General features: G+C 47.5%; 1 protein-coding gene across 1 annotated transcript in view; it reads right to left on the bottom strand.

Moving 5' to 3' along the window:
- tll1 (tolloid-like 1) overlaps positions 1-21,169 on the bottom strand; it is a gene marked incomplete at its 3' end in the record, with an annotated part of 66,969 nt that overhangs the window by 32,051 nt on the left and 13,749 nt on the right. The window contains exons 2-5 of the mRNA XM_083764840.1: positions 5,798-5,920; positions 2,782-2,865; positions 2,235-2,399; positions 864-981 (exon numbers count right to left, since the gene is read on the bottom strand). Of these exons, the coding sequence (XP_083620966.1) occupies positions 864-981; positions 2,235-2,399; positions 2,782-2,865; positions 5,798-5,920 (490 nt within the window). The remainder of the gene's footprint in view (positions 1-863; positions 982-2,234; positions 2,400-2,781; positions 2,866-5,797; positions 5,921-21,169) is intronic.

The raw sequence follows: 21,169 nt of genomic DNA on the forward strand, positions 1-21,169 counted from the left end.
ACTACTGTATAAACACACTCTGACCCCTCTCTGCTGCCAGGCTCCACAACAACACACTCCTACAGTGGAGGAAAGGACCGTACTTTAAACACGCGTGTGTAATGTGTATGTACACATTATGAGCCCACGCACGCATGTGCACGTGCAAACACACACACACACACACACACACACACACACACACACACACACACACACACACACACACACACACACACACACACACACACACACACACACACACACACACACACACACACACTCATATGTATATCAGGCTCATATGTATCCAAGCACATTTGCACAGATATGCTCATGTGTAGATCTGAATCCCCCCCCCCCACACACACACACGCAATTCCACATAAATACACAAGAACATGCATGTACACACAAGCTTGTACACACTTGCATACGCACAAACATACAGTATGCTCACTCACTCATACACACTGACACGCATGCACGCAGGCGCACACACACACACACACACACACACACACACACACACACACACACACACACACACACACACACACACACACACACACACACACACACACACACCACACATAATACACACTTTCAGAGGGGGATGGGGTGGCAGGAAGGAAAGTGGAGCCATTGTTGAGTGACCGTGTCGTCTCTCACTGTGACCAGGTCACTAACTAATCTTCTGTACACAATGCGCCCCCACACACACATGCATGCACACACGCACGCACACACAAACAACGCTGAACGCACACAAGAAATGTTTATATTAACGCAAAACAAATATACACACAGGCAAACAAACACACACACACAGACACAAGCATGCACACACACACGCACACCCTGCAGAGTGCAGACGGACTCACCCGCAGGGCCTGTAGGTGAAGACGATGTAGCTCTCCTCGTCAGTCTTCTCTATGAAGGTAACACACGTCTGCTTCTCCCAGTGGCGCATAGCCTGCTTAAACATGGCCCTCTGACTGCCTAGACACACACACACACACACACACACACACACACACACACACACACACACACACACACACACACACACACACACACACACACTCACACACACAAACATGGGCCGTCACTCTCAAGGGTTATATGAACCCAGGATTCAGGATTGTATCGTTTATGTGCTGCATGTCAGCAACTTAAGGCTGGTTTAGCCTACACTTAAGTTGATCGGCTATTTCCATCTCTGTTGGGTGGAAATCTCAACCAAACCAAAACCAAACTGTCACGGGGCAGCCCGTGCCCTATACACAGACCATGATTGGGGACATTGCATAAACTTTACTACACCTGCTTCCAATTAATTATCAATTAGCCGGCTTGGAAGTGGCGGTTCAAGTTGTAAAGTGTATGTTCTATTTATTGATACTGTAACTGAAATGCATTGCTGAAGTATACTGATTGTTTTAAATGTATTTATTGATTTGAAGTTGAAGTGATTGTGAGTCACCTCTCCCCTCTGCAGTGGCATTCCTGTTGATTGGGAAGGTGCCAAGTGCTGCAGAGGAGGAGGGGTGTTTGATTCGAGAGCAATCTTATTTAAAACAAAACTATAGTTTGTGTATGAATGGACGTCCGGAATTTCATGTTTAAGTTAATGTTAAAACCTTCAGTAATGGTGTGTTATTGGCCTTTGTATGCTTATGTATGGTGAGTTAATTGAATTGCCAATTTGCTGTGATATGGCTTGGTATGTCTCACTCCTATAAAAGGGAGCCTGCAGCTGATGTGTGGGAGAGTTAGACCTTGGTTGACACACAGGTAACAGCCTAAGTGAGAGCTGCCAGGGCCCTTTTTAAAGTAAGGGTATGGCCTGTTACAGCTTCTCCTTGTTTTAGGTGTTGTTCAGTAGTGTTGTCTTCAAGTGTGTTTATGTTTGTACATCTGTTATTTTGGCCAAATCTTGTTTTTCGTCATTGTCTTTGCCGAGGCCGCACTCTACCATAATCTGCACGGGACTGGAAATGTGAATAAAAACCCTAAAAGGGCATTCTTGGACTCTTCTGTCTTTTTGGAGCCTTGGCCAGTCGGCCAACTTCACACAAACAAAATAGTAAGTCAAATTCAAATTCAAAAGTTTCAAAGATTGAAAGCTCAAAACACGTCGCTTCGTGCCTCGAGCTGTGTGACGCTGAACTATGATCAAAGTATAGCATTCATTTACCCCAAAAAAGAGAGGTTTCTGCCCGACAGTAACAAAAGTATGCGTGAGGCTTTACCAGTGAAGTTTCCTCCGATGATGTAGGGAATGACTCCACCAGGCCAGATCCTCTCTGCTCTGGAGGTGGCAGCGCGAGGCACACGGCTCCTCCTCACCGAGGCCCGTGGCTTCACAGCTTTACCCACCTGCAGCGCCTCCTCACTCACGTTCCTGGGGAGATATTCTATGACAGAAGAGAGAGAAACCTTTAGGCCTACCATTAGAGTTAGTGTCAAAGTGTCCTTGAGCAACACTGGCTCCCCTACATAGCACATTTAAAAAAAAAATAATAATAATAATAGCAAAAACACACCTGTAAGCTAAGCTCACAACACGTCACATTGTGACAGGTTGCAAGCTCGTAGATTGTCTATTCACACTATTTGCAGATTCAACAAAGTATATGGTACATGGTGCGTGTATGCATTCCATATCTTTGTGTGTTAGTAGATGAACATGTTAGGCGTGGCATAAGGGCCGAGACCAAGTGTAAGTGTGTGACGAGTCGGGAGAGTGAATGTGTAGGTAAAGCACATGCAGTGTATGTAAGAGTGCAGTGTCCATACCAAAACCAAATCTACGTATCCTCTCCAGCAGCAGGTATAATGAACTTCTCTTCTTGATAACCTCAAGTTCCTCCTCCAGGCCACCTGACACAGGAGAAGAGAAGAGAAGAGAAGAGAAGAGAAGAGAAGAGAAGAGAAGAGAAGAGAAGAGAAGAGAAGAGAAGAGAAGAGAAGAGAAGAGAAGAGAAGAGAAGAGAAGAGAAGAGAAGAGAAGAGAAGAGAAGAGAAGAGAAGAGAAGAGAAGAGAAGAGAAGAGAAGAGAAGAGAAGAGAAGAGAAGAGAAGAGAAGAGAAGAGAAGAGAAGAGAAGAGAAGCCTTTAATGACATCAGTATGTGCCTGTCATTATTGCGACTGTAGGTATATATTGTACATGCTGCATACATCTAACATCACACTTCCAGCCTTTATCTGCCCTGGGTGGGGTATGTATGAAAGAACTGAGAGGGTGATAAGCCGTATAGACGCCCTATGGGTCAGTGAAGCAACGGTCACTATGAGCGACATTGTGTGTTTCTTGAGGAGACAATGGAGACCAATTATACGAACATATAGGTTGAAAATGGATGATGTACTGTAGTCCTGAGTTTAGACCAACTGCCCTCGTTCCTGTACTAATCAAATGCATGGAACATTTAGTGAGTATAAGAAACTCAACTAGTTCATGGAGCTAGTTGATGTGCCGAGGATATCACTTGTACTCTGTTGGAAAAAATATATAGTCACCTAGACAAGTCTAAAACACATGTGTACTTTTTAAGGACTTATGGACTATGGATAATAAGGTCCAGCCCCATCTTCTCCCGGGACACCTGTGTGACCTGAACCTTAGTATTAACCTCATTTTGTGGGCTGGTTTGCAGTCGAGTGTACGGCAGCTGGGATGAGGATCAGCATCTCCAAATCTGAGGCCATGGTTCTCAGCAGGAACCGTACTTGCAGTCCAAGTATGGTTCGAATCCCGGCTCCTCCTGTCCACATGTCGAAGTGTCCTTGGGCAAGACACTGAACCCTACATTGCCTCCAATGAGTTGGTCGGTGTGAGGTTCAAAGTGATGTGTCGGTCACGAGCGACTCGTTCATAAGAGCCGATTCATTGCCGTACGCGTGAATCGAATCGCTCACGTCTTGCAATGAGTCGGTTCACGGTCACGCCCCCCCACCCCCCAGCACGCACACGCGCGCACACACACACACACACACACACACACACACACACACACACACAACGGATATCGTCGATCGGGAGCTCAGCTGAGCTGACACGTTTCTTCTGAGAAACTGAATGAATAGCTAGCCTACTACAACAGTATGAATAGGCTATGACTAACGAGATACAAATATGCAACATAAATAATAGTGCTGGGGCGTAGCCTCGAATGCTGCAATTGATCACTTGGTATGCTAAGTTTAGTGGCTGTGTGTTATCCAACATTTACATGTTAGTAGTAAGCCTACTAGTGCAAAAAATAAAACCACAAATTTTTATACAAATGGAAGTGTACACTACACTACTTGCTTTCCCCTTTTTACCTCCTTTATGATGACGAGTTCCTGTTTTTTGGCTGGCTATATATAAGTCTATATTTGTATGTCTCTAAATGTTATAATGAATTGAACAAGTTGGACGCTCTTGTAAACAAGTATAATGCTTTATTGGTCGTCCACTCACAGTTGTACAGTTTTTTTGTATTGAGTTGTGCTACAGACAGTACAGTCAGTCAGTCACAGTGCTTGCTGCAGGGACTCCGGAAGTGCCACTGAACCGTGAATCGATTCAGTTAATCGGATCATTGCCGTGGGCGTGAACCGAATCGCTCACACACTGAAATGATCCGTTTGGCACATCACTCGCCGGCCCTTGCCACCATGCGTATATCTATTCTATGTCCAAGCATAGATATGGTAATGCCCCGCCTGCCTCTGATTGGCCTACCGACACTGCCGGCCTTACCAGAGTTTCCTCCAAGGAGGAGTACGATATATAATACAAGAGAATGACAGCTTGGCACACTAACTTTTATTTTTGTAGAAGAGGCAAACTAATATTGTTTATGCCGTTTAAATTATTTGTATACATGGGTAAACTTGTAAAAAGGTCTCTTTTCCCTTGATAGTATAATTATCAAATAATTAATACATTTTTCGTATAATAGTATTAGTTTTACTATATTACGCTACACGATAATCAACACTAACACTTTAATTTAGAACACACCCAAATCAAATCATACAATGTACGCGTTCAATCAATCAATCAATCAAAGCAGACGACATAAACAATATTAGTTTGCCTCTTCTACAAAAATGAAACTTACAATTTACTGTCGCACGTGCCAAGCTGCCATTCTCTTGCACTTATTATTTCCCACCACGGAGTAGCGTCTCGGAGGACAGTCTGGTGAGACCATGGGGGCTAGACGGGCAGTGTCGGTAGGCCGATCAGAGGCAGGCGGGGTGTTACCATGTCTATGCTCGGATGTAGAATAGATATACGCTGCCACCATTGGTGTGTGAATGTGGGAAGTGAGGACGCTGGCGTCGACTGTTCGCCGCTTCACCTCCCAATGTATGAATGAATGAACCATTGTAAAGCGCGTTGAGCACTTGGAAAAGTGCTATAAAAATGCGATTCATTATTTATTTATATTCAAACGAAGCAAGTCATCACACAGCAAGTTTCTCACAGGAAAACGTAATTCAAATTGGCTTTTAATATAAAAATACACAGAAAATGCCCACATGATGACCACGGCTATATGCTCTAATGTGAAAAACAAAATTTTCATTTCACTAGGCCATTAAATCTGAACTCCCATTCACCCACACATACAGCTAGAATACCCTGTGTTGTCATTGTCATTTATGTAGGCTATAAAACACCTATACTTTATATACCGTATATATGTAGTAGCTTTACCAAGTGCCAATCACGTTAATTTAAAAAAAAGAAAAAAAGTAGCGAAAAAGAATAAGAAACTTGCCAGATTATATATAACACAACATAATGCTTCTCACCTGTGGTGTGACCCTGTCGGGAGTGTGTCTGTGTGTGTGTGTGCTGGGTGAGGTCTATCGTCCTGTCGATCTGGAACATACGCAGGTCCTCCTCATCCAGGGCGATGTCCCCCCAGAACGCAGCTGCAAGTCCAACAAAACACCACCTTCATCAACATAATCATCATCATCATCATCATCATCATCATTAATTCTAACATCAAAGCCAACATCAAAGCAGTAAACACAACATTTTGTGACCTGGCCAATGCCACAGTTGTTAATTAATTGAATAATTTACCATGCAATGGCTGGTCAGCAAAAACACCTTGAAGACCTTAACAGGAGCCCTCGTACAAGGTTTCTTTGACTATGCATCCACCTCTTGGTACCACAGCACCTCAAAGGCCCTTAAAACAAGGCTCCAGACCTCCCAAAACAAACTGGTCAGGCTCCTACTTGGCCTCACCCCCCGAACCCACCTCACCCCTGCCCACTTTGACAGGCTGGGATGGCTTAGGGTCAACGACAGAGTACAGCATCTTGCAATGGGTCTGGTCCACAAGATTCGTTACACCACCAAGATACCCATGTACCTGTCTAAATACTTCCTTAATGTAAACGAAGTCCACACCCACAACACCAGAGGGAGTGCAACAAACCATGTACAACCCAGATTCGGCACAAACAAGGGACTAAATTCTTTTCGCTCCTATGCCACCAAAATGTGGAACGCCCTACCAACATTGTCATTAAGACATGTGAATCCCTTGACTCCTTCAAAACCGCTCTCAAAGGGCACCTACGGATGGCTGCAATTCGAAACTGGCCTCTGTAAGATCTGAATCCCCCCCACCCCACCCCCTTTCCCCTCACTGTATATGTATCTTTTCCCTTTTTGCTTCCTATATGATGAATTCCTGTTCTGTTCTTTAGCTACATAGAAATGTCTATTTGTATGTCTCTAAATGTTTTGATGAATTGAACAATGTGGACCCTGTTGTAAACAAGTGTAATTCTTAATTGGGTCGTCCACTCACAGTTTTGTGCTTGAAATGTACTGTAAATTCTGCAAACTGTTAATAAATATTTCAATCAATCAATCAATCAATCAATTTAAGGGTGGAAGTTTGTTTTGTTTTGGTTTTGGTTTTTCCCCCAAACATCTAAAACTGAAAAACTGTTGTAGGCAGTTGATTTTGTAGTGTTTGAAGAAACATCTGTCACTGAAGAAATTGCCATGTTACCTGTGGAAAGTGATGATATAAGATTAGACCATATATAAGACTACACTGCATTGGCCAACGCCCCTCCTAACACTAAGAATAAAAGTAAGTATGGTGTGGCTCACCAAGTGCACACCATATAAATATGGCTATAGTCCTTCCTGCAGCTGACCCCAGTTCAACCTGAGCCACTTTACTGCATGCATGTCATCTCCCGGTCTTTCCTGTCTCAGTGTCTCCCTTGTTCACTGTCCTATCAAAGCAGAAAGGTCCAAAGAATACTGTATCTTTAAATAAAGCATATATGTAGGTTCTCTCTGTAGTGTAAGGAAACAGAAAGGGGAATGACACACGCCATGTACAGTATAGCAGTACAGTAGTTCTCAAAGTGGGGTCCGGGGACCCTCCAGGGGTCCTTTAGGAGTGGACAGTACAGACAGTACAGTACAGCAGGACACTGTCTTGTGGACACACTACCAGCCCTTCCTCGATAGGTTTCATTGTGACATAATTCCTGCATCAGTCCTGCACAGAGACAAATTCCCACTGTGCAGTTCGTTATTATTTAATTCTATTTGATGTTACAAATGTAATGTATAACAAGCAATTTATTTTGCCTCTATAGTTTGCCAGTCACTAAAGAAATGGTACAGCAAGCCAAACTGGATTGAATACAAAGCATTGGAGGTTTTATTTGGCACTCTTGGAAGCATGCTTTCAGCCAGCAGGTTGAAACGAATGACCTATATATTATTCACTGACTGTGTGTGTATGTATGTGTGAGTTGTGGCACGTGTGCATGTGCATTTGTCCTCGTTAACTGAAACTCTACTAAGCTGAAACCCTGCGCTGAACTAGATCATAACATTAATATTGTCCCATTTCTGACACGGCACCCAATGAGCTTAAAGTGTGTGAGTGCACGCACACACAGAAATTAGACACACACACACACACACACACAAACACACACACACACACACACACACACACACACACACACACACACACACACACACACACACACACACACACACACACACACACACACACACTCCGCCCCAGGACTCTTACAGTGGTCCGATATCAGGCCATGTGTAAGCCCTTGGCAAGTCTCTCTCTCTCTTTCTCTCTCTCTCTATCTCTCTCTCTCTCTCTCTCTGTCTCCTGCTCCATTGAGCTCTTTCCTCAGAAATACTATACCTCTGCTAGTCCTGCTCTCTCTCCCACTCTCTTCTGTCCTCTCTCGCCCTCTCCTCCCCCCTGTATCTCCTAACCTCTGACACGGGAGCTGGCCTGGAGATAACCATCACTCAGTGATTAGCTTAGCAAGGATATGGCTCTCTATGGGGTTTGGGTCAGATTGCTAATGTGCTAACAATGACAAACGAGGGGGATAGCCTGTCATTTACCTAATCAGGTTAGCCACTACAGGAAGTGGTGCTCGGGGTGCCATTGTGCACCACTCCGTGCCATTGTTGCATGTGGAACGTACCACAATGGCCGACATATGGTTTTCACATCATCTCTATCAGATACAGACGGCTGAATGGAGATGTATGGCTCACAGATTGGACAGATAGGATGAGGACCTTGGCCTATTCAATCAGTAAAAGCCATTATGATCCATAATAGGAGGTTAGAGGTCAATTCCATTGTGTATGTATGTGTTTTATTAGTCCCAGGGGGACTTCTGGAGCTCTTCGAGATGCTTTCGACATAAAGAAAGCTGCTGAAGAAGAAGCAGTTTGTTGTGATTAATATTCACCGTGGTCATTACGAGTTGATTTACTTTTTTTCCTCATATTTATTTATCTCCTCCAGTTCGCCTCCCTGATGAGCGCACATGTGAGTCACATTCATTGAACAGTCACCACAACCAAACAGCAGAAGTCGTGGACAAAATCCGCTGCTTATAGCCAGTCTACTTCCTACCGCCATCACCGATGTCTTCATTGTTAATCTACCGTTAATTAATACCCATGTACAGTAACAGTAGTTCTCACACCTTTTTAGGGCCCCCCGGCCGGCAGTAACTCTCAGAGTTACAGATCTGTCAAACTGGCACTGCTGCCAGGTATCAAACACTGGCCTCTACATAACAGTGGTTGAGGCCACCCGGATGCACCAGTGTTGATTTCTTATGCTTAAGCCCGATTCATGCTTTGTTGTACAGCGGTGTCATGTGCCAGAAATAGAAGATCTATAAGCTCACAACGCATCGTGTTACGAGCTTTAGATTTTAAACCATGTATGTGTCGTGTGTGATAGTGTATTTGTGAAGCAGTTGGCCGTACAGTGACAGCAGTATACCGTATAAATCTTGGTACTATATACAAAGTAAACATTACAGTGCTAGCAGGGGAGACTACAAGGACTTGAAGTTTAGCAGTGCTTGCAAAGCAGCTGACACAAGCAGAAAGAGAGAGACAGAGAGACAGAGAGACAGGGAGAGAGAGAGAGAGAGAGAGAGAGAGAGAGAGAGAGAGAGAGAGAGAGAGAGAGTGAGAGAGGAGAGATACAGTACAGTTACAGTGTGTACTGTGAGTGTAGTAGTGGTGAGAAGCGTCCATTGATTGTTGCGGTCTTGTTAATCCACAGAGAGACACCGTAAATAAACCAAAGTCAAGGCAGGAGGAAGGGAGGAGTCAGGAGAGGAGAGAGAATGAGACGAGAGGATGAATATAGGGAAATAAGGTGGAGAAGGAGAGAGGAGTTGCAAGCAGAACAGGGAATAAGTGAGGAGGGGTGTTGGTAGAAATTAACACAGTACATTTATTTAAGTACTGTTCGTCAGTATCATTTTGAGGTATTTGTACTTTACTGGAGTATTTCCAACTAGAAAATTCGCAATTTTAAAAAATTGCAGAGTGTGGTTGCCGCAGTGGCTTACATATGCCCCTCCCACTAGTATTGCCAGCCAATTACAATTTCAAGTCACGCCTTAGATCATGCGTAAGTAATTCGGAGGGGATTTAACCCCCGAAATTCATGTTTTTGCGACACACGGTTACATTTCTCGCATTTGCGGCGCCCCCTATGGATGAAAATGGAATTGCTTTTAGAACTTGGTTGATTGAACCACCCCGGACATGTGATTGAAATTTGGGATGGATTGGACATTCCGTTCATGATTTATGGCATTTTTGTGATATAGGCCCCTCCTACTAACTTCGGAAGACGATTACGGCCGAACGATACGCACTTTCAAAATTCTGCGGCTCAATTTTAATTGGATGGGTCCAGAGATCACGTGTGCCGATTTCTGTGAGATTTGAACGAAATCTGTAGGAGGAAAAGCAAAAAGTGTGTTTTGGACAAAATTCAAAATGGCGGAAAATCTATCATGGCGGAAATGGGCGTGGCCTATATGGGGAGATGCGTCATGACCCAAGGAATCCAGGGAAAAAATAATTTTCTACGGTTCAAGAGTTATAAGCCAAAAGGTAAAGTGGGCTGTTATAGCGCCACCATGAGGCCGACCTATAAAATTATAATTTTAATTAATTTTAGTGATAATTAAGAAATATCCCTAACAGTTTTGTAACTATAGTGATTACAGTCTCCGAGGAACAAATACTTTTATGTGAATTTTTGCCTTTTCCCATTCATGTCAATGGGGAAATTTAATTCACTAATAAATTCATATCAATTAAACTATACAACATTTCTCTTAACAAAATACACGCACACGATTCCCGATTTTTCCGGTCAATTTGACATATGGCTCAAGTGCGTACAGCGTACAGTGTGGGAGGTATAAAGCGTCAAAATAAAGACTACTCCAGTGAAAAAAAAAAAATAATAATAATAATAAAGTGTCACAGTTACAAGAGTCTGGTTGCCCATTCGGGCAACCACACTAATTTGCAATACTTTTACTTCTATTCCACTACATCTCGGATCCAGATATTACACTTTCACGCCACTACATTTAGTTGAAAACTTTAGTTACAGTTACTTTGTAGATTGAATATTATTACAAAACATACATTAACCATTTCAACCCTTTTCAACCCTATATACATTTCGGCCATTTTTTCGAGCCCCCACTGAGGCTCCTGCATTTAAGCATTGGCTAATTTAAATACACTTCATCTTGAGAGAATAAGGTATTTCCTGAGAAACAGGGAGAGACAATTTGATAAGGTTTGGCTGCCCCTTGTCCATTACTTGAGTAGAAACTGTACGCCATTTTCTTTTCAGATGTTTTCCATGAGCTTTTTATCATTTTACTATTTTATTCTATAGTATGCGGTGTCACTGAGCAGTATGGGTGTGAGGGTTGAGGGTTTTCTTTCATTTTTGTGTAAGGAGAGGAGAGGAGATGGAGAGGGAGGGTGGAGGTGTAAGGAGAGAAGAGGAGATGGAGAGGGAGGGTGGAGGTATAAGGAGAGGAGAGGAGATGGAGAGGGAGGGTGGAGGTGTAAGGAGAGGAGGTGGAGAGGGAGGGTGGAGGTGTAAGGAGAGGAGAGGAGATGGAGAGGGAGGGTGGAGGTGTAAGGAGAGGAGAGGAGGTGGAGAGGGAGGGTGGAGGTGTAAGGAGAGGAGAGGAGATGGAGAGGGAGGGTGGAGGTGTAAGGAGAGGAGAGGAGATGGAGAGGGAGGGTGGAGGTGTAAGGAGAGGAGAGGAGGTGGAGAGGGAGGGTGGAGGTGTAAGGAGAGGAGAGGAGATGGAGAGGGAGGGTGGAGGTGTAAGGAGAGGAGAGGAGATGGAGAGGGAGGATGGAGGTGTAAGGAGAGGAGGTGGAAAGGGAGGGTGGAGGTGTAAGGAGAGGAGAGGAGATGGAGAGGGAGGGTGGAGGTGTAAGGAGAGGAGAGGAGGTGGAGAGGGAATGTGGAGGTGTAAGGAGAGGAGAGGAGGTGGAGAGGGAGGGTGGAGGTGTAAGGAGAGGAGGTGGTAGAGGGAGGGTGGAGGTGTAAGGAGAGGAGATGGAGAGGGAGGGTGGAGGTGTAAGGAGAGGAGATGGAGAGGGAGGGTGGAGGTGTAAGGAGAGGAGAGGAGATGGAGAGGGAGGGTGGAGGTGTAAGGAGAGGAGAGGAGGTGGAGAGGGAGGGTGGAGGTGTAAGGAGAGGAGGTGGAGAGGGAGGGTGGAGGTGTAAGGAGAGGAGAGGAGGTGGAGAGGGAGGGTGGAGGTGTAAGGAGAGGAGAGGAGGTGGAGAGGGAGGGTGGAGGTGTAAGGAGAGAAGAGGAGGTGGAGAGGGAGGGTGGAGGTGTAAGGAGAGGAGATGGAGAGGGAGGGTGGAGGTGTAAGGAGAGGAGAGGAGGTGGAGAGGGAGGGTGGAGGTGTAAGGAGAGGAGAGGAGGTGGAGAGGGAGGGTGGAGGTGTAAGGAGAGGAGAGGAGGTGGAGAGGGAGGGTGGAGGTGTAAGGAGAGAAGAGGAGGTGGAGAGGGAGGGTGGAGGTGTAAGGAGAGGAGATGGAGAGGGAGGGTGGAGGTGTAAGGAGAGGATAGGAGGTGGAGAGGGAGGGTGGAGGTGTAAGGAGAGGAGAGGAGGTGGAGAGGGAGGGTGGAGGTGTAAGGAGAGGAGAGGAGGTGGAGAGGGAGGGTGGAGGTGTAAGGAGAGGAGAGGAGGTGGAGAGGGAGGGTGGAGGTGTAAGGAGAGGAGAGGAGATGGAGAGGGAGGGTGGAGGTGTAAGGAGAGGAGAGGAGATGGAGAGGGAGGGTGGAGGTGTAAGGAGAGGAGAGGAGGTGGAGAGGGAGGGTGGAGGTGTAAGGAGAGGAGGTGGAGAGGGAGGGTGGAGGTGTAAGGAGAGGAGAGGAGGTGGAGAGGGAGGGTGGAGGTGTAAGGAGAGGAGAGGAGGTGGAGAGGGAGGGTGGAGGTGTAAGGAGAGGAGAGAGAGGAGGTGGAGAGGGAGGGTGGAGGTGTAAGGAGAGGAGGTGGAGAGGGAGGGTGGAGGTGTAGGGAGAGGAGAGGAGGAGTGAGGAGCTGCAGCTATTGGAGCTCTATTGATCTCAATAGCACCAGGATGCACCTGGGTAGGTGCAGCACGCTGCTGACCAGTACCTCACCGTTTACCCTTCATCAGAGACACTGCACCACCACTACCAAGAGACACACACACACACACGCACAAGCACGCACGCAGGAGGCAATAATGCACCAAATGTTCTCTATCGTATCAGAGACTATCTCTCCACCCAACATATTTCATATGTATGGGGAATGTCCCCACCTCACTTGTGACGTGGATACCTCTTTAAGACACACCAGTGCACTGGCACGCACGGGTATATAAGGCCCAGGTGGTGCGTGATTACACTGCTTTTTTGATCTCCACCGAGCAGTCCAAGACGTGGTCTCCTCAACGGAAGTGCAGAGCAAGTTATCAACAATAACTGCATTTTTTAGACTTTTTGAAAAGCAACTACTCACGAGTTCTGGCAGCCGGATTAATCCACTGCTGGAGGCAGGTTAGAGAGCTGGCGTGGATCGCTCCTCTCTGGATTGCTGTCACACAGCTCGTTTGTAGGTATAGCAAACAAAAACAGGGTAACACCAGCCAAAACACCGTTACAGGCGTATTGCTGACATAGTGTTAGTTTACGCGTCCTGTGGTGTAGCCTGTCTGTCGACCTGTGGGCAGGGACACAGACAGGACCATTGGCTCTGTAATCCTGTAAAGCAGCGGAATAATCGCACTATACGTTTGTATCACTGGCTTGGTGTCAGTTAACGCATCCGTGATGCATATTCCGTGGGCTGGAGTGGACCTGCGGTTGGCGCAGCGAAACATCAGCCCCGCTATAGGATCATTGGCTCTGTAATCCTGTAAAGCAGTGGAATAATCGCACTATATGTTTGTATCACTGGCTTGGTGTCAGTTAACGCATCCGTGATGCATATTCCGTGGGCTGGAGTGGACCTGCGTTTGGCGCAGCGAAACATCAGCCCCGCTATAGGCTTATCATTTAACACAGCACACTATACAGTATACACTAGTGTATAGTATACAGGCGTATTGTCGCTGGGGCGGCTTCCGCGGCTTGGGTGCTGTGTTCTTTTGCTTCGCCTCGTGAGAGACAGAGCTCCCTGGGGTGTATTGCGGCTAAAGCCGTTCACACACCCTGGTGTAGACTGCGTGGTAGAACCCGTACGGACGGGGGAAGCCACGGAGCAAGCTTATCCTCCGAACCGTGGGTCCTGTCAGTCATAGACAGGACGAGCTAATTCCACAACAAACAAAGTTTGGTCTCCAGTGCACGGTGATATATCGTAGGGTAAATTGTTGCCTGGAAAGTCGAGCGGAGACTCTCATAAATCCCTGTTCTAGTGGACCAAACAGTGGAAATTGGTATACGTATATACACTATATAATGCAAAACGTTTGGAGCAGAGTGTTTGTCTCCAACTCAAACACTCTGTGTCTCAGTGCAGCTAGGAAATTCAGGTGCAACCTCCTCCAGAGAGAGAGAGAGAGAGACTATAGAACTCAGCTGGCTGTTGTTTAGTTATTTTTCTATTTGGAAAGATCCCCATTAGCTGATGCCATGGCAGTCAGCTAGTCTTTTGGGGTCCACATGAAACATGTTACCAAGAGAAAAAAAAACAAAAAAAACAACAACACATGAATATCAATATGTGACTGAGAGACAGCAGTGTAAATTGCACATAGGGTAAATTGTGCCCTCACTTCTCAAGCACATTACTATACTCCCCGTTTTTTGAGCATGTTTAAGCAATTAAATTTGTATATATTTAATATAACATATTAAAATAATAGTGTATATAGGTATTGAATTAAATGGAAACAGCAGGGGTTTCTCTGGGGCTGCGTGGGGCACATATGCCCACAGAGGATGGCCATGACCAGTGGGTGACCTGTGGGTTCCCTGGTCATGCTGATAGCAGCTCATGAAGATCCTGACTCCTGTATGTTTTTCTTCCTCTTGCCAGTTGAGGCTAGGAGGAATGAAGGAATCCGACGGCCATATAACACACTATACAGGGGTATTGCTGGCGGGGCGCCAGTTTACGCTCCTGTGGTGTAGCCTGTCTGTCGATCTGAGTGCAGTGACACAGACAGGACCAGTGGCCCGGTAATCCTTAAAGGCAGTGGAATACAACGCACTATATGGGTGTATTATTGGCATGGCGTCAATTCACGCATCCATGCTGCATATTCTGTGGGCTGGAGGGGACCTGCGAGTGCGCAGTGAATATAGTTGTGTATATTCGTACGTCTCTAAATGTTTTGATGAATTGAAGATGGTGGGCCCTATTGTAAACAAGTGTAATGCTTTATGGTATCGCCCACTCTCTGTTAACAGTATTTGTATTGAGTTGTACTCGAAATGTACTGTAATTCTGCAAGCTGTTAGTAAATCAGTAAATCAATCAATCAAAACAACAGCCCGGCCAGGCTATAGCATTAAAACGCACTATACAGGCGTATTGTCGCTGGGGCGACTTCCGCATCTGTAGTGCCGTGTTTTTGCCTCGCCTCGTGAGAGAGAGCTCACTTGAGTGTATTGCGGCTAAAGCCGTTCACGCACTCCGGTGTAGACTGCGTGGTAGAACCCGTGCGACGGGGGACGCCACGGAGCAAGCTCATCCTCCGAACCGTGGGTTCTGTCATAGACAGGATGAGCGTATGGCTGCCGTGGCAGTCAGCTTTCCGCGTTCAGGTGTAGTAGCGCACTATACAGTGTATAGGACGTGCTGAGTCTGCCAGGAGCAAGCCCTGAAATCACAGCCATTTGCACACTACTGTATATACGGCGTATTGCTGACCGTGTCAGCTCACGCGTCCGTGATGTAGTTTCGCCAATGTTGGCAACTCGAGTGTGCCGCGGCTGTCGGGCGGAATACTCTGTACGGTGTATCACGGCAAGGCCGTTCACGCACCTATAGGTGTAAACTTGCATGGTATAATCCGGTTACCGGTTCGAAACCACAAAGTAAGCTCCTTCTCATCCCGAGAATGCACTATGGCTATCTAGGCACAGCTAGTCAACACAGGGTTATTCTGTCACTGCTTCAGCACCGGCTTATATGTGGCACTTATGTGACCATTAGGGCCCGGACCTTATTGAGGAGCTGCGGCGACTGGCTTTCAGGCTCCCCAGGCAGTGGCAGCAGGCATGCTATTGATGCCCTTTGGTGAGGTGCCGTCTGTGGCAGCCCCAGGCCAAGCTGCGATAGGAGGACAAGCTCCCCCACGCTGCCTATTGAGCCACCGGCCATGTTTGGCCAAAAGGCCAGTGCTTTGCTACAGAATCCTAAGGAGGCTGTGGAGGTGCACAGGAGGTGCAGGAATGCTCCGGCAAGGCCATGAGTAGCCTGCCTCGGTCACCCCTCAGGCTGTGCAACCCCAGTCAGGTTTGGCAGTTCCAGGGACCTAGGGGTCCGGTTACAGGCCAACCGGCAGGGTATGGCTAAAATGTGCTCGGCGGGCTAAGCCCATACCTCAGTCCTGACAGTTAAGGCCCCAGACCCCACCCGCTGTCTCTCGGGACAGCGGTTGTCCTGGAAGACAATTCAGGTGGACCCCTGGGTGGGTTCCACTATGTCTTCGGGAGGGTGGGGTGCTGCTTACAGCACTCCCGGCAAGGAAGGGCTGAGGGTCTTACAGGCCATCCTCCAAGGCGACTGGCTTGCCATGCTCGACCGGGGATGTTTATTCTCAGATCCCGGGTCTGACGCACTGACCGGCTTGTCTTAGATGACAGAACCTTCGAGTCCCGTGTCCTCCCATTCGGCATATGTCTAGCCCCCCGATTGGACATAGTCCTTGGCGGGAGGGCCTTTGCATCCTAAATTGGATAACTGAATGGGGTGTGCTCGCTCAGAGGTGCAGTGCCACAACAACGTGGCCAGGCACCTGCAGCACTTTGGGCACCTAGGCCGGCACCTCAACAAGAGGCCTTGCAGGCGTCAACTCTCACAGTCCGCAGCGCTCCTCGGCATGTGTTAGAGGGCAAAGCAGGGACTCTGTCCCTTGCTCTAGTGAGTCGGGCCACCCTCAGGTTGTGCCTCCGCCCCTTAGGGCTGAGGGCAATCATGGTGCACTTTGTGCCTCCGGCTCTTCTGAACATGCAGCCAGTGCATTATCTGTCATTCACAGTCATGCACTACGTGGGCGTATCGTTGACAGCGTCAGTTTACACGTTCCACGTTGTTCCAGCGAATTCACACTGCTGTTCACACAGCAGAATGTGACGAGACTGTCAGGGGTGAGCAGAACCACCATAAGGTTGTATTACGGCATGGCCATTTAAACACCTGGGTGTAATTCTGTGTGTTGGAGACCGGTTGAGCTCCCTCCTCATCCAGAGGTAATCGTGTGGCTAGGCCAGGGATCTGGCAACATGGCGGGCCGCTGTCCCACACAAGGGCGACACAATAGTCACCCAGTTGGTCCTCATACCGTTCATCCCTCACACAATAGGCCAGCAGTCCCTCCTCGGGGAGTGGTATTGTCTGCCTTACGGCATGAGCCAATTAAGCCCGTGGAGACTTGGGCTGCAATGGCTTCTCACAGGACAGCATTCTTGCTGTTAGCACTGCAGTGTCAGCCACAAGAATGTCTCTGTCAGTGAGGGGTGCTGCCGCTTCCTACATGGCAATGCTTAGGTGTTGTCGCCATCAATCCCTGCATTTTGCCTACGGCCTGATCAGAGTGTGAGCCAGTCAGTCTATTGATTTTCACCCTTCCCACCCTCCTAAGCAGGGTGGTGGAGCAGGGTAAATGGGCCTAACTGTCTTAGGCAGATAGTCTCCAAGACTGGACTTCACTCATTGGCTTGTGAAACAATCCAGCAGGCATATAGGTGGGCAGGCAGGCCAGCCCCAACGGGAACATGTGCACATTCCACACAAGGCCTCGCTGCCGCATGGGTTTACGGCGAGATGCCTTCCAATCTGAGTTCTGTGGGACAGCCTCTTGATCGATGCTGTCAGCATTTATCAGGTTCTACCATTATGTGGTATCAGTGTGGCATCCAGCACCCTTCTCACTGGGTATGTGCTTAGCTCCGCAGCATAAACGCGATGGGAACTATGCACAAAAACGAAGGCCATCCACTTTTTACTTGTAAAACCGTGATGTGACATAAGGATCATTCCGGTTCAGAGAACAGGGCTTCAACAGTCAGCTGACCGAGTGTTCGGCAGGCTGACTTGAGCGGGAGCGCAGGCCCTGCAGACTGCAGTAACCTCGTTACAAAGAAAGGAAGAGCATTTCCTGAAGGGTGCCCTGAGGCCCAGAGGAGCTCAGGTTAGGGACCCAATCAGGCCCATCTGGGGTTAGCTCCGGAGGCTCTACGACCTTTAGTCAGTGAGCGTGACATGCTCAAGACAGCAGTCTTGTCGGTGTCACATCTGCAAGGAGAAATGGGGGAGTTGCGAGCTCTGTCAATCCATAATGAGCTCTGCAGGCCTATGCCGGATGATGGTATAGTCTTGCCCCAAACCGGCCTTTCTCCCCAATGTTTTCAAAAGGGCACGTCTCAATCAGGTGATTGAGCTCTGTCCTACCATCGTCATACAGACAGTAGACATACAGAGACGGAGTCGGTCCTCACTCTGCCCTATTGGAGCATTAGATTCGTATGCCAGGGCCACACAAGGCCCACAGAGTAACGAACCAGCTCTTTGAGTGCTTCAAGTGAGAGTGCATGGATCACAGAGGTTATCCAGCACACAAACAGGTAGGAGTACCAGTGCCGCCTGGAGGGCAGGCACACTCCACCTGGGGACGCTGTGGAAAGGTGCGTCTCTGACAGACCTGCACAGCGGCGACATAGTCTACTCCGTCTAATGTACATTCACCCGGTTATACCGGCTGAACATGCAGCATTCGCTCCCTTCGGGGAGTTGGTCTCGCATGCTACTCAGCGGTGGGTGTCATTGTCACCTTCACCAGTCAAGCCAGCCTTGCGTCTAGTGGGCTGGCTTGGGCGGCCCTTCACCCCTGTGGTCTCTGGCCTTAGCGTCTTGCAGGGCCGGGCTCTGGGTGGCGCCTAGCGCCTGAGCATTTGGCGGCGGATGGCGTCTGGCTGTCCGGCCGTTCCAGGGGTTGTAAATACATTACATTGAACATACATGATGAATCATTCCAAATTCAGTATGTGCTGGGTCGAAGCCCACTGGTGTTGTCTTTGGGGTTCTGGGACTGCTTCGCTTCCTCACGAGGTGTCTTACAGAGTTCCCCATACATATGAAATATGTTGGGTGGAGAGATAGTCTCTGATACGATAGAGAACGTGTGGTTACGTGGTAACCTATGTTCTCTGAGTGAAGAGACTATCTCTCCACCTCGATGTCGCTCAGAAGCGGTGTCGATCAAGTAAACCAGTGTAATCACGCACCACCTGGGCCTTATATACCCGTGCGTGCCAGTGCACTGGTGTGTCTTAAAGAGGTATCCACGTCACAAGTGAGGTGGGGACATTCCCCATACATATGAAATATGTTGGGTGGAGAGATAGTCTCTTCACTCAGAGAACATAGGTTACCACGTAACCACACGCTTCCTTCTGTTGTTTGAAACTTTCCCTCGTACACCTTCAATGATCTCACAGTGTTAGCAGTGAGCCACGTTAGCACGCGACAGATTGGAACACACCATAACTCTTGCACACACCACAGCTTTACACTGGAACCCAGTGTAAAACATCAATCGGTGTGTGTGTGTGTGTGTGTGTGTGTGTGTGTGTGTGTGTGTGTGTGTGTGTGTGTGTGTGTCACTCACTTTTTATCCTAAAGTCCAAATCCGGATAATCACTAGTTCTCACCTTTTGTCCTCAATTCCTGCTTAGCCAATCAAATCATCGCTATGGGGTACACACGTGCACACAAAACTGGGCATAGCCCTCAATAATAATAATAACAAGAATTGATATAGTGCCTTTCAAAAACCCAGTTACAAGTTCATTTTCAGTGCAGACAGTGTGTGCATGTGCATGTGCATGTGCATGTGCATGTGCATGTGCATGTGCATGTGCATGTGCATGTGCATGTGCATGTGCATGTGCATGTGCATGTGCATGTGCATGTGTGTGTGTGTGTGCGTGTGCGTGCGTGTGCGTGTGCGTGTGTGTGTGTGTGTGTGTGTGTGTGTGTGTGTGCGCGTGCGTCTGTGTTTACCATTTGTGACCAGATGTGACTCAGGGACTGCCATTGGATTGTTTTTATATTTCGTTTTTTCATATCATATGAAAGCAGGGAATCATCCTACTATAAATGCGCCACGTCTCTGTCTGCGTGCGTGTGTGTGTGTGTGTGTGTGTGTGTGTGTGTGTGTGTGTGTGTGTGTGTGTGTGTGTGTGTGTGTGTGTGTGTGTACGGTTTTAATGCACGTAACACAAGAAGCGTTTGACCCACCGACTTCACATTCGACACACGCGTTCCACACCCCCACAGGGAGTGCAGTGCCAGGTATCGTGTCGGTCGGACCCACGGTTCTCCAGAACCACCACAAAAGGCTCTGGTCAGGCTCTGCCAGTGGGCTTAATGAAGCCAACTCCTTTCACCTGTGCAATTTCCAGCCTCTGCCTCAGCCAATTGAGGCTCAACCAATCAGGCTCTGCCAGTGGGCCGAATTGATTGGCAAGTACACTTTTCAGTTTGCAGTCTTCACACACAGGCACAAACACAGATCTCCATGTGGGACACCGGCTGACAGTTAAAACTCTGTTTTCAAATACATTCAAGTGTATGACTGGGTTCATTTAACCCCGTTAGTGTAAAACGGTGTATTTAACCGCTTTCAACTTGGTGTCCCTATTTTGAGCATTCAAAAATCTTCCAACTATTTAAAGGAATACAACCTGTTACTTTGCACGACTAAGTGGAGAATAGGGTTCAGATGGTTAAATGGAAAAACTCTTACTGTGCGGCTGTTCAATTATAGTGTCCTTACTGTTCTTTGACATTTCGCATGCAATGTGATCGAAGCCCTCCGTGGGGTACAGCACACCAACACGCACGCGCGCACACACACACACACACACACACACACACACACACACACACACACACACACACACACACACACACACACACACACACACACACACACACACACACACACACACACACACACAAAACCCACCTCATTAAGGTCCTCATTAAGCAGATATAAGGTCACTCTGTAGGTCAGCAAAGGTCACATGGATACATGTGAGTGCACGTGTGTACCATTCCTCCGTCCAATTGTCGTT

Source organism: Protomyctophum parallelum (assembly GCF_964188405.1).
Source record: "Protomyctophum parallelum genome assembly, chromosome: 5".
Lineage (NCBI taxonomy): Eukaryota > Metazoa > Chordata > Actinopteri > Myctophiformes > Myctophidae > Protomyctophum > Protomyctophum parallelum.